Source organism: Heterodontus francisci, chromosome 10 (genome assembly GCF_036365525.1).
Source record: "Heterodontus francisci isolate sHetFra1 chromosome 10, sHetFra1.hap1, whole genome shotgun sequence".
In the NCBI taxonomy this organism is placed as follows: domain Eukaryota; kingdom Metazoa; phylum Chordata; class Chondrichthyes; order Heterodontiformes; family Heterodontidae; genus Heterodontus; species Heterodontus francisci.
In genome coordinates, this window is record NC_090380.1 from 17,683,386 (window position 1) to 17,695,661 (window position 12,276).

The following is a 12,276-nucleotide window of genomic DNA, read 5'->3' on the forward strand; positions in this document are numbered from 1 at the left end:
TGGCAGTGAGCTGCCTTCTTGAACCGCTGCAGTCCATGTGGGGTAGGTATACCCACAGTGCTGTTAGGAAGGGTGTTCCAGGATTTTGACCCAGTGACAGTGAAGGAACGGTGATCTAGTTCCTAGTCAGGATGATGCATAGCTTGGAGGGGAACTTGTAGGCAGTGCCCTTGTCCATCTAGGTGGTAGAGGTCACGGGTTTGGAAGGTGCTAAGGAGCCTTGGTATACTGCTGTAATGCATTTTACAGATGGTACACACTGCTACCAATTTTTGTTGGTGATGGAATGAATGTTTGTGGGTGGGGTACCAATCAAGCAGGCTGCTTTGTCCTGGATAGTGTCAAGCTTCTTCGGTGTTGGAGCTGCACCCATCCAGGCAAGTGGAGAGTATTCCATCACACTCCTGACTTGTGCCTTGTACATGGTGGACAGGCTTTGGGGAGTCGGGAGGTGAGGTGTTCGCCTCAGGATTCCTAGCCTCTAACCTGCTCTTGTAGCATTTATGTTTATGTATTTATATAGCTACTCGAGTTCAGTTTCTGGTCAATGGTAACCCCCAGGATGTTGATAGTGGGGGATTCAGCGATGGTAATACCATTGAATCTCAAAGGGAGATGGTTAGATTCTCTCTTGTTGGAGATGGTCATTGCCCGGCACTTGTGTGTTGTGAATGTTAGTTACCACTTATCAGCCTGAGCCTAGACATTGTCCAGGTCTTGCTGCGTTTCTGCACTGACTGCTTCATTATCTGAGGGGTTGCGAATGGTGTTGAACCTTTCGGGAGCGAAGAGCAGTCGAACCTCTTCCAGCGCACTGGAGTTTTGAAAGAAAGGCAAACAGTGGCGTCAGAGGAGAGCTGCAAGTTGATTGGTTGGTAAGTACCAGCTGTTAGAATATCTTTAAAAAAACCTAAGGGGTAAGTTTTTTTTTGTTGGGAAAAAAACCTCTGGTGATAAGGTGAATACTACTAAAGTGTTTTTTTTTAAGGACTTTAGATTGGAGTGGGTAGAACAAGGCCCTTAGTATAATTAGTATTTCTTTAATTAAGGGAGTAACTAATTAACCTAAGGGTAAGCCTAAGGGCGGCACAGTGGTTAGCACCGCAGCCTCACAGCTCCAGGGACCTGGGTTCGATTCCGGGTACTGCCTGTGCGGAGTTTGCAAGTTCTCCCTGTGACCGCGTGGGTTTTCGCCAGGTGCTCCAGTTTCCTCCCACAGCCAAAGACTTGCAGGTGATAGGTAAATTGGCTATTATAAATTGCCCCTCGTATAGGTAGGTGGTAGGGAATATGGGATTACTGTAGGGTTAGTATAAATGGGTGGTTGTTGGTCGGCACAGACTCGGTGGGCCAAAGGGCCTGTTTCAGTGTTGTATCTCTAAATAAATAATAAATTTAAAAAGTCATAGCAGGAGAGCTCAGACCCATGATATGCTCCTCCTGCACTATGTGGGAAATCAGGGACGCTTCCAGTGTCCCTGGTGACCATGTGTGCAGGAAGTGTATCCAGCTGCAGCTACTGGCTACCCGCATTATGGAGCTGGAGCTGCAGGTGGATTCACTGTGCAGCATCCGCGATGCTGAAGAAGTTGTGGATAGCACGTTTAGTGAGGTGGTCACACCGTAGGTAATGGCTGCACACGGTGACCACCAGACGGAGTAGTAGGCGCAGGCAGGTAGTGCAGGAGTCCCCTGTGGCCATCCCCCTCTCAAACAGATATACCGCTTTGGATACTGTTGGGATGACCTCCCAGGGGAAAGCATCAACAGCCGGGTTCATGGTGCCACAGAGGGCTCTGCTGCACAGCAGGGGAGGATAAGGGTTGGAAGAGCTATAGTGATAGGGAATTCTATCATAAGGGGTACAGGTAGGCATTTCTGTGGCCACAAACGAGACTCCAGGATGGTATGTTGCCTCCCTGGTGCTAGGGTCAAGGATGTCTCGGAGCGGCTGCAGGACATTCTGAAAGGGGAGAGTGAGCAGCCAGAGGTCGTGGTCCATATTGGTACAAACAACATAGGCAGGAAGAGAGATGAGGTCCTGCAAAGTGAATATAGGGAGTTAGGCAGGAGGTTAAAAAGCAGGACCTCTAGGGTTGTAATCTCAGGATTACTCCCTGTGCCACATGCTATTGAAGGTAGGAATAGGAGGATTAGGCAAATGAATGCGTGGCTGAAGAGTTGGTGTCGGCGGGAGGGCTTCAGCTACTTGGATCACTGGGATCTCTTCTGGTGCAGAGGTGACCTGTACAAGAAGGATGGGTTGCATCTAAACTGGAGGGGGACCAATATCCTTGCGGGGAGGTTTGCTAGTCCTACTTGGGAGGGTAAACCTAGTCTTGCAGGGGGGTGGGACCCAAAGTAGTAGTCTCTCAGACAAGATAGTTGAGGCAAATGTAGAGATTAAAGCAAGCAAGTCCAGTAGGCAGGCCGTGCAGGGGCAGGACAGGGAGCGTGGAAAGTCTGGTAGGCTGAACTGCATTTACTTTAATGCAAGAAGGTTACAAGTAAGGCATATGAACTCAGAGCATGGATCGGTACATGGGATTGTGATATTATAGCTGTTACAGAAACGTGGTTGAGGGATGGGCAGGACTGGCAGCTCAATGTTCCGGGGTACCGATCCTTCCGGCCTGACAGAGGTGGAGGTAAGAGAAGAAGGGGAGTTGCACTATTGATTAGGGAGGACATCACGGCAATGTCCAGCGAGGCCATATGGGGAGAACTAACAAGAAATAAGAAAGGGGTGATCACTTTGGGATTATACTATAGGCCCCCCAATAGTCAGGGAAGTGGAGGAGCATATATGTGGGGAAATCACAGATAGGTGTAGGAATTACAGGGTTGTAATAGTAGATGATTTTAACTTCCCTAATATTGACTGGGACTGCCTTAGTACTAAGGGATCAGATGGGAAAGAATTTAAGTGTGTCCAGGATAGTTTTCTGAAGCAGTATGTGGATGGCCCTACTAGAGAAGGGGCTACACTCGACCTCCTCTTAGGAAATGAGGATGGGCTGGTGGTTGATGTGTTAGTGGGGGAGGACTTTGGGACCAGTGACCATAACTCTACTAGCTTCAAGATAGTTATGGAAAAGGATAGGACTGGTCCTCAGGTTGAAGTCCTAAATTGGGGGAAGGCTAATTTCGATGGTATCAGACAGGAACTCTCAAAAGTTGAATGGGAGAGGCTGTTTACAGGTAAAGGGACGTCTGGCAAGTGGGAGGCTTTTAAAAGTGAGATGGGAAGAGTTCAGGGCCGGCATGTTCCTGTTAGATGGAAGGGCAAGGCTGGCAAGTTTAGGGAACCTTGGTTGACTAGGGATATTGAGGGTCTGGTCAGGACAAAGAAAGAGGCATATGTCAGGTATAGGCAGCTGGGATCGAGCGAGTCCCTCAGAGTATAGGGGATGTAGGACCACACTTAAGAAGGAAATTAGGAGGGCGAAAAGGAGCCATGAGATTTCCCTGGCAGATAAGATAAAGGAGAATCCTAAAAGATTTTATAAGTATATTAAGAGTAAAAGGGTAGCTAGGGAGAGAGTAGGTCCCCTTAAGGATCAGTGTGGCAATCTATGTGTGGAGCCATGGGAAATGGGCGAGGTCTTAAATGAATATTTCCTGTCCATATTTATCGTGGAGAAGGTCATGGAAGCAAGTGAGTTCAAGGGAGGGAACAGCGATATCCCGGAGCATATCAACATTACAAAGGAGGAGGTGTTGGAGGTTTTGAAGCGCATTAAGGTGGATAAATCCCCAGGGCCTGTCCAGGTGTATCCTAGGATGCTATGGGAAGCAAGGAAGGAGGTTGCTGGGGCCCTGGCAGAGATTTTTGTATCACCGTTAGCCACGGGTGAGGTACCGGAAGACTGGAGGTTAGTTAATGTTGTGCCTTTATTTAAGAAGGGCAGCAGGGATAAGCCAGGGAACTACAGGTCGGTGAGCCTTACAATGGTGGGTAAGTTATTGGAAGGGATTCTGAGAGACAGGATTTATATGCATTTGGAAGGCATGGTCTGATTAGGGATAGTCAGCGTGGTTTTGTGCGTGGGAAATCATGTCTCACGAATTTGATTGAGTTTTTTGAGGTGACCAAGAGGATTGATGAGGGCAGGGCAATGGACGTTGTCTGCATGGACTTTAGCAAGGCCTTTGACAAGGTCCTGCATGGTAGGCTGGTCCAGAAGGTTTGAACACATGGGATCCAGGGTGAGCTAGCAAATTGGATACAAAATTGGCTTGGTGATAGGAGGCAGAGGGTGGTAGTGGAGGGTTGTTTTTCAGATTGGAGGCTGGTGACCAGTGGTGTGCCGCAGGGATCAGTTCTGGGCCCTCTGTTTGTCATACATTCACATCCAAGTCATTAATATATAAGGGGCATGGTTAGTAAGTTTGCAGATGACACCAAAATTGGTGGTATAGTGGACAGTGAAGGTTGTCTAAGGTTACAACAGGATATAGATCAACTGGGAAAGTGGGCAAGGGAGTGGCAAATGGAATTTAATGCAGACGAGTATGAAGTGATGCATTTTGGGAAGTTAAACCAGGGCAGGACATATACAGTGAATGGCAGGGCCCTGGGGAGTGTTCTTGAGCAGAGACACCTTGGGGTGCAAGTACATAGCTCCCTGAAAGTGGTAACACAGGTAGACAGGGTGGTGAAGGCAGCATATGGCATGCTTGCCTTCATCGGCTGAGGCATTGAATACAAGAGTTGGGAGGTCATGTTACAGTTGTACATAACGTTGGTTAGGCTGCATTTGGAGTACTGTGTGCAGTTCTGGTCGCTGCACGACAGGAAAGATGTGATTAAGCTAGAGAGAGTGCAGATAAGATTCACAAGGATGTTGCCTGGTTTGGAGGACTTGAGTTATAAAGAGAGATTGGATAGGCTGGGTCTGTTTTCCCTGGAGAGAAGGAGGCTGAGAGGGGACATGATTGAGGTATATAAAATTATGAGAGGCATAGATAGGGTAGATAGCCAGAGACTGTTTCCCATGGTAGGGGTGACTAAAACTAGAGGGCATAGATTTAAGGTGAGAGGGAGGAGGTTTAAAGGGGATCAAAGGGGTAAATTTTTCACACAAAGAATAGTGGGTATCTGGAATGAGCTGCCTGAGGAGGTGGTGGAGGCAGGAACAGTAGCGACATTTAAGAGGCATCTGGACAGGTACTTGAATGAGCAAGGCAGAGAGGGATATGGAATTAATGCAGGCAGGTGGGATTAGTATAGATAGGCATTATGGTCGGCATGGACGCGGTGGGCTGAACGGCCTGTTTCTATGCTGTACGACTCTAGGTTATTGAGGGCCACCAAAGGTAATGATGCAGGAACAGAAGGCGAGCAATACTCTAGCTAAGAATGGACCCAAGTGAGTGGAGTTCCACCAGTGAAGAGGTGTTGGAGGAGGATGGTCTGGTCAACTGGGTCGAGGGCTGCAGACTGGTTGCAGAGGAGGGTAAGTTCACAGCCATGTTGGATATCATTTGTGGCTTTGATAACATCTGTTTCAGTACTGTGGCAGTGCTAGCAACATGACTGGAGAGAGTTAAGCTTGGAAGTTCTGGGAAAGATGGGAATGGATTTAGGAGGTGCCATGTTCAGAACTTTAGACAGGAAAGGGAGGCAGAAGGTGGAACAGTAGTTTACAAGGATTGGTTTTTTAAAGAGGTGATGACAGCAGATTCAAGGAGAGAACTCTTAGCAATATTGGCTTCCAGGGACCAGGAGGGGAAGTTTAGTGGGAATAGGGTTGAGGGAGCAGATGAGTCTCATGGGACAAGTTGAGCTCCGGGCATGAAGGGAGATAGGGGAGAAAAATGAGAGTTCAGGGCTACAGCAGGGTGGAACATTACAGGGGAGTTTGATCTGGTGGTCTAGTAAAAGGGAAGGATGCGGCAGAGGTCTCTATCTTAGTGACAGTAGTCCACAAGCTCCTTGCATCTGTTGTTGGAAGTGAGGGTGGAGGAGACGATGGAGAGGGGTTTAAGACTGTTTGCAGTTGAGGAAAGAAGTCAGATTTATCTGCATTGCAGCATGATCCTGGAATAGTGAACTGTTTAGCAGACAAGAGCAGGACCTAAGTTTTATTTGCTCCAGCCTGATCATGTCCCTTGAAATTAAGGGAGTGGAGATGAGGGGGAACAACCAGGGTGAGGGAGCGTAATGGTTTCATTGGGGACTAGGGCATCAAAGGTGGAGGTGAGTGCAGTTGAACTAATCAGCTGCAGAGATACTGTGGCAAATGGAGGACCAATGGCTGGTCAGTTGGGATTTTGAAAGTGGTGTAGTATGTGATGAGAGATTAGTTTTTTTTCCCCAGGATGGATAGAGAAGGGGATAGGGTTGGATCGTGGAGGGGTGATGTGATACAAGGAAGTGATCAGAGGTGGCCTTATCCGTAATTGATATGATGGGACTAGCAAGACTGTGAGATGGTCAAAGGGGGTGGCCATGAATGAGTTGGGGAGTTTACATGAAGGGAGAGATGTAGGGAAGATAAGAGAGCAGTGAACTCATGAGGGAACATGAAATGGAGGTTGAAGTCAATGAGAATTTCAGTACAGAGGCTGAGGGAGGAAAGCAGTGAAGATATTTTGCTGAGAATTTTCACATACTTAAGAGGGTAGTGGAGAACAATGGCTTTGAAAAGTGAGGCAAGTGGAAAGACTGCTTTTCATATTCAGCATATGGGGTAAGTAAAATTAATTTACACTACCAGGGCACATTGTGTTTAACTCGTGTTTTTTTGACGAAGTAACAGAGGGGGTTGATGAAGGTAATACTATTAATGTGCTGTATGTGGACTTCAAAAGACATGATTAAATGCTGCACAACAGACTTCTGAGCAAAGCTAGAGCTTATGGAATAAAAGGGTCAGTAGCAACTTGGATACAAAATTGGCTGAGTGACAGTAAACCGTATTAGTTAATGGAAGAGTAAAATCCTGCAGATGTTGGAACTCTGAAATGAGAACAGAAAGTGCCAGAAATACTCAGCAGGTCTGAATAGTTCTGATGACGAGGCAGAGACCTGAAAAGTTAACTCTATTTCTCTCTACACAGATGCTGCCAGACTTGCTGAGTAGTGGTTAATGGTTGTTTTTCAGACTGGAGGAGGATTTATAGTGGAGTTTCCCAGGAGTCAGTATTAGGACCCCTACTCTTTCTGATGTATATTAATGACCTATACCTTGGTGTACAGGGTGCAATTTCAAAATTCGCAGACGATACAAAACTTGGAAGTATTGTGAACTGTGAAGAGGTTAGTGTAGAACTTCAAAAGGATATAGGCTGGTGGAATGGGTAGACACGTGGCAGATGAAATTTAATGTAGAGAAGTGTAAAGTGATAACATTTTGGTTAAAAAGAATGCAGAGACAATACAAAATAATGGGTGCAGTTCTAAAGGAGGTGCAGGAACTGAGGGAGCTGGGTGTTTATATGCATTAATCATTGAAGGTGGCAGGACAAGCTGAGAGAATGGCTGATAAAGCGTACAGCATCCTAGCTTCAACAATAGGGACATAGAGTAAAAAAGCAAGCAAGTTATTTTGAACTTGTATAAAATGCTAGTTCGGGCTCCACTAGAGTATTGCATTCAGTTCTGGGCACCACACTTCAAGAAGATGGGAAGGGTTTAGAGAGGGTGTAGAAAAGATTTACAAGAATGGTTCCAGGGATGAGGAATGTCAGTTATGAAGATAGATTGGAGAAGTTAGGATTGTTTTTCTTGGAAGAGAAGGTTGAGAGGAGAGTTGATAGATGTATTCAAAATTGAGGGGTCTGGACAGAGATAGGGAGAAACTCTTCCCATTGGTGGAAGGATCGAGAACCAAAGGACATAGATTTAAGGTAATTGGCAAAAGGAGCAATGGTGACATGAGGAAAAGCTTTTTCACGCAGTGAATGGTTAGGATCTGGAATGCATTGTCTGACAGCCTGGTGGAGACAGGTTCAATCGAGGCATTCAAGAGGAGCTTGGATAATCTTCTGAAAAGAAAGAATGTGCAGGGCTCTGGGGAGAAGGTGGGGGAATGCTCCTAGATGAATTGCTTGTTCAGAGAGCCAGCTCAGAGATGATGGGCTGAATGGCCTCCTTGCAGACTGTAACCATTCTATGGTTCTATATGAAAAGTTGGATAAGATGTTTGTTACAATGCGTAATCTCATTCTGCCATTAAGGTGGAGCAGCGTGTATGTAAATTCCAAGTGCCAGATCAGAAGAAACCAGATGGAGATATGTACATGTGAATTATATTTTTTATACATAAAATAAACTGGCTGTGTGGTACTGCTTAGTCTAAGGTTTGCAGCTGTGATTGAAGATAACCTTTAAGGACACTGCTCAGGTAATCCTTAGAGGCAAGTGATATAAATAGGCACTAAGACGAAGGCTAAATATTAAAACCATCTGTATTCTCCGCTACAACAGTCAGTGCACTTTTTTTAAAAAAGTACTTCATTAGCTGTAAATCACTTTGAAAAGTCTTAAGTTCTGATGAAAGGTCACAGACCTGAAACATTAACTCTGCTTCTCTCTCCACAGATGCTGCCAGATCTAGAGTATTCCAGCACTTTTTTTATTTCATTCTAGATCATAATTTACAGCATAAAAGTTTGACTTGTTTTTAAAGTTAAAAGAAATTGCAGTGAAGATTGTCATGTATTTTGAGTTAGATTTATTTGGCAAAATTATGTAACAGCAGGGAATCTTTATAATATCTTTATAAGCGTATTTCTGAAACCCTTCCAATTGTCACCATTTATAATGAGATGTACCTAACTACCCCAATCAACATGGGGTTACTGTAATGCATCTGCCAGGTGGTGTGTTGTCATCTCTCCACGCTTGGGGCTATTTTTGAACTTTGACTGATTTTGATGCTGTATCTACATAGCTGTCATTCAACTTTCCCCCTTTCATTTTCATCTGGAACTCCAATCTTCCCTCAAGCTGCACTCAAGTGCCTGGGGAGATTGGCTGGTAGGTCAGCATTTGATTGTCATTACTACATCTTTATTTCTGAGAAAAGTAAATGTTTCCACAATATAAGTGGGATGAATTATGTAATTTTGCATGATTTCACTGACACTGAAAAGCTACTAGATTCAGATTGAGACACTTTGTGCACTTTCTGTGGGGCAGGTGACAGGTGTAGAACGCCCCAAGGTAACTAAAACTAAATTATGATGAGGTGGAGACTTTGGATTGCAGACCCCAAACTGGCTAATTGGAGCCTCAAAATTCATAGCAGAGTGGGTAACCTCACTGAGAAATAAGAGTTAGGTGGAATTAAAATGGAGCTATATTAAGTGCACCAATATTTCAAGAGGCTGGGAGTGAAGTACAATTTATCCCAATTAACATAATTTCCACTCTGGTTAAATAAGGGTATTTGATTTAATCACAAACTGAGGGAGAGACGGATACTTCATTTCACTAAGTGTGACATGAATATCATTGGTACAGAATTGATTCTATACCAGTTTGTAAGTAGAGACACTATTCAGGAAACGTTTAGCGGTGATTATTTGAATGCAATAGAACTACCTGTACTACTTAAATACTACTACATATGAACAAATTACACTGAGAAACAGCAATTCTATTAAATACAGACATATATATATCGCATAGTGAATGTCCACATTAACCTTGCGTCCTAGGTCAAGATGTTTGAGTCATTTTGTATGATAGCATTTTACAATGGAAAAAGCCATGCTTGTAACTTTGTGGCAATATGATGGTAACAGTAAAGAGCAGAGATAGTGGATGACATAACAAATAAAGAGGTAATTTGCTGTTGATGGATATAGCACTGAGCAGTTGGTCAACAATATTATTTATTGCTCAGCGAAGCGATAGACTGCATTCCCGCAAGTGGCCACTGTTGGCAACTTGGATGCTGCATGAACAACAGGGGAACTAGAGGCTGCCACAAGGTTTATGAAGAATGTCAAAACCATTCATAAGGGACTGGACATTCCTGGAGAGATTTACAAGATTGGATATAAAGCTCCAAGTGCCTGTAGAAGCTTCTTGAATAGAAACATGGGGTGGGGCCCATGAGGGCAAATAGGGAATGAGGATTTTAAATGAGGGGGGTGAGCTGTGTTGAACTAGGTGAGGCGCTTGAAGGAGCTGAAACTACTAGCAGATTGGGGGGAAGAGACCAAGCTGAGAATGAGAGACAAGGCCAATAATGCCACCACAGTGGGGAGGGGAACAGGGACATGAAATGGAGGGTGGATTTGGCAGATAGGAAAGGAAGTCATAGGAGTGACGAGGAGACTTTGTGGTCTGGGGGTGAAAGGTGCACAATAGGATTGAGGGGTAGCTGATAAGGATGCAATAGATGGTTGGTATGGTGATGGGACGACAGAAAGCAATGCGGGGGTAGGGGGTAGCGGCTTGGCACATTACAGGATGGATATGGAATCTGATGGCAATAGTGGAGTACAAGTGTGGTAGCCATGCATACAATTGTAAATGGGGGGGGGGGGGGGGGGAGAAACAAGATTATAAGTAGGGGTTGGGTAAGGTGATGAGGATGATCAGGGTGAGGATGCCTACAGCTGGGGGTAGGGGATGGTGGAGCAAGGCAGACCTGAAACAAAAGCAATGGGGGAAAAGATGATTATGGGGGTGTAGCAGATTGATCAAAAGGGAAGACGAGACAGTAGAAGTAGACAGTATAACATCGATAGTGAGGGGAAAGCACAGAAAGCGAACTGCTGGCCTCATTTTCTGTTCCTCTGCCCCTGCAATGAATCCCCTCCACACTACTGAGGGGCACGTAACAATTACAAAGAGAAACAGAAAAGTAAAAGACAGATTCAAAAGAACAAGATAGAGGCACAAACAGGAATGTACCAGAATTTGCAGTTTCTAAACTTAATGACCCTCTTTGAAACTGATTAAAATGAAGAGAATTAAAGACAAAAATACTTGCGTGTTAAAACTTGGAAACTGCATAAACAAGCCTTTGAGAATATTGAGGTAATTTTCTGTTCACTTATCAAAATATACTTTTATTGAATATGGTACAGCGCATTAAGCATTTTGAAAAGCAAGCAGCATTGGATTTCTTGGACAGTCGTGGGGGGGCCGGGCACCACCTAATAGCTTGAAAGGGCCGAGTGCTGGTTAGGCCACAATGGTTCTCTATCTATACCTTGGTGGACCTGTCCCCCACCCCACCCAGTAATCCTACATTCAAGAACAACCCCAATGCTCTTAGATCTCTACCCAGTGTTTCTGGGACCTATCCCAGACCCCAGGATCCCCTCCCAGATCTCCTGTCAAGAATTGCTGAACTCCTTCACCACATCCCCCAATAGTGACACATCAGTAGATCTGGTACTACTTGGCTTAACACCCCCTGTTCTTAGAACACAATGCATCCTCTGATTGTGCCCAATTCCATTTACTGATTTTCTGTAACTCTAAACATGAATTCATTTAATGCTCAATTAAGACAGGAAGTGGCTTGAGAAAGAAGAAAAATCTCTGAAAGGGGCCTTTTGTCATTTTTACTGTCTTATGTAAAATAAATGAACTGATTTACACACCAAACTGCACCACCCATAGAAACACACCTCAATTGTTTCAACACAATACTTTATTGACAACAGCACAAAGATGCCCCCACTTAAATTGACTTTCTACATCAAAATATTTGAAAGATCCAAAGCGTTTTCTTAATTCAAATAAAAACATAAACTTATGGATGTTTTCGCCTTCAACTTTAAAAATAGGCTGCCATTGAAAATATTCTGGTCTTTGAAAGGATAAATAAACCAGTAGGGCCTCGCTCAGTTCCTAATGACTGTTGGCCAAGACCACACCTTGGAATCTCTCCAGTAGCTGGCCTACTCAGTGGCATCCACAACCTTGTTACTCTATTCACTCTTATCTTCACTCTGGTAATGTCGATACTCCGGCTTTAGCTCCCATGTATTCTTGTGGGTCCCTTTTACATTGTAGATACCGATCTCTCTCAAAATTTCCTTTAAATAGGTCTGTGGGTAAGGAAGGAAAACAATTAACTCATGTACCAAAAGTTGTGTATTTTACAATTCAATGATTTATTAACAAATCCACCCCACATCCCCCCAGGCCAGCTGGATATTTGACACAGGCAGAAACCCATCACCATCACCCTTTTTATGTCTCCAAGTCAAGAACACTCCCTCTCATAGGGACACATCCAATCATCTATGTTGAAAGAGCTCAGCTGCCAAGATTTAGGGGGCATTCCTCACACTCCCGCC

At 44.7% G+C, this 12,276-nt stretch overlaps 1 protein-coding gene across 2 annotated transcripts in view; it reads right to left on the minus strand.

The window, feature by feature from the left end:
* Positions 1–11,606: 11,606 nt before the first annotated feature.
* The window catches only part of gtf2f2a (general transcription factor IIF, polypeptide 2a), a 139,056-nt gene continuing 138,386 nt past the window's right edge, over positions 11,607–12,276 (minus strand). For both annotated transcript variants that reach the window (XM_068040183.1, XM_068040182.1), the window contains one exon: positions 11,607–12,024. In XM_068040183.1, the coding sequence (XP_067896284.1) occupies positions 11,905–12,024 (120 nt within the window). In that variant the 3' untranslated portion in view covers positions 11,607–11,904. The remainder of the gene's footprint in view (positions 12,025–12,276) is intronic.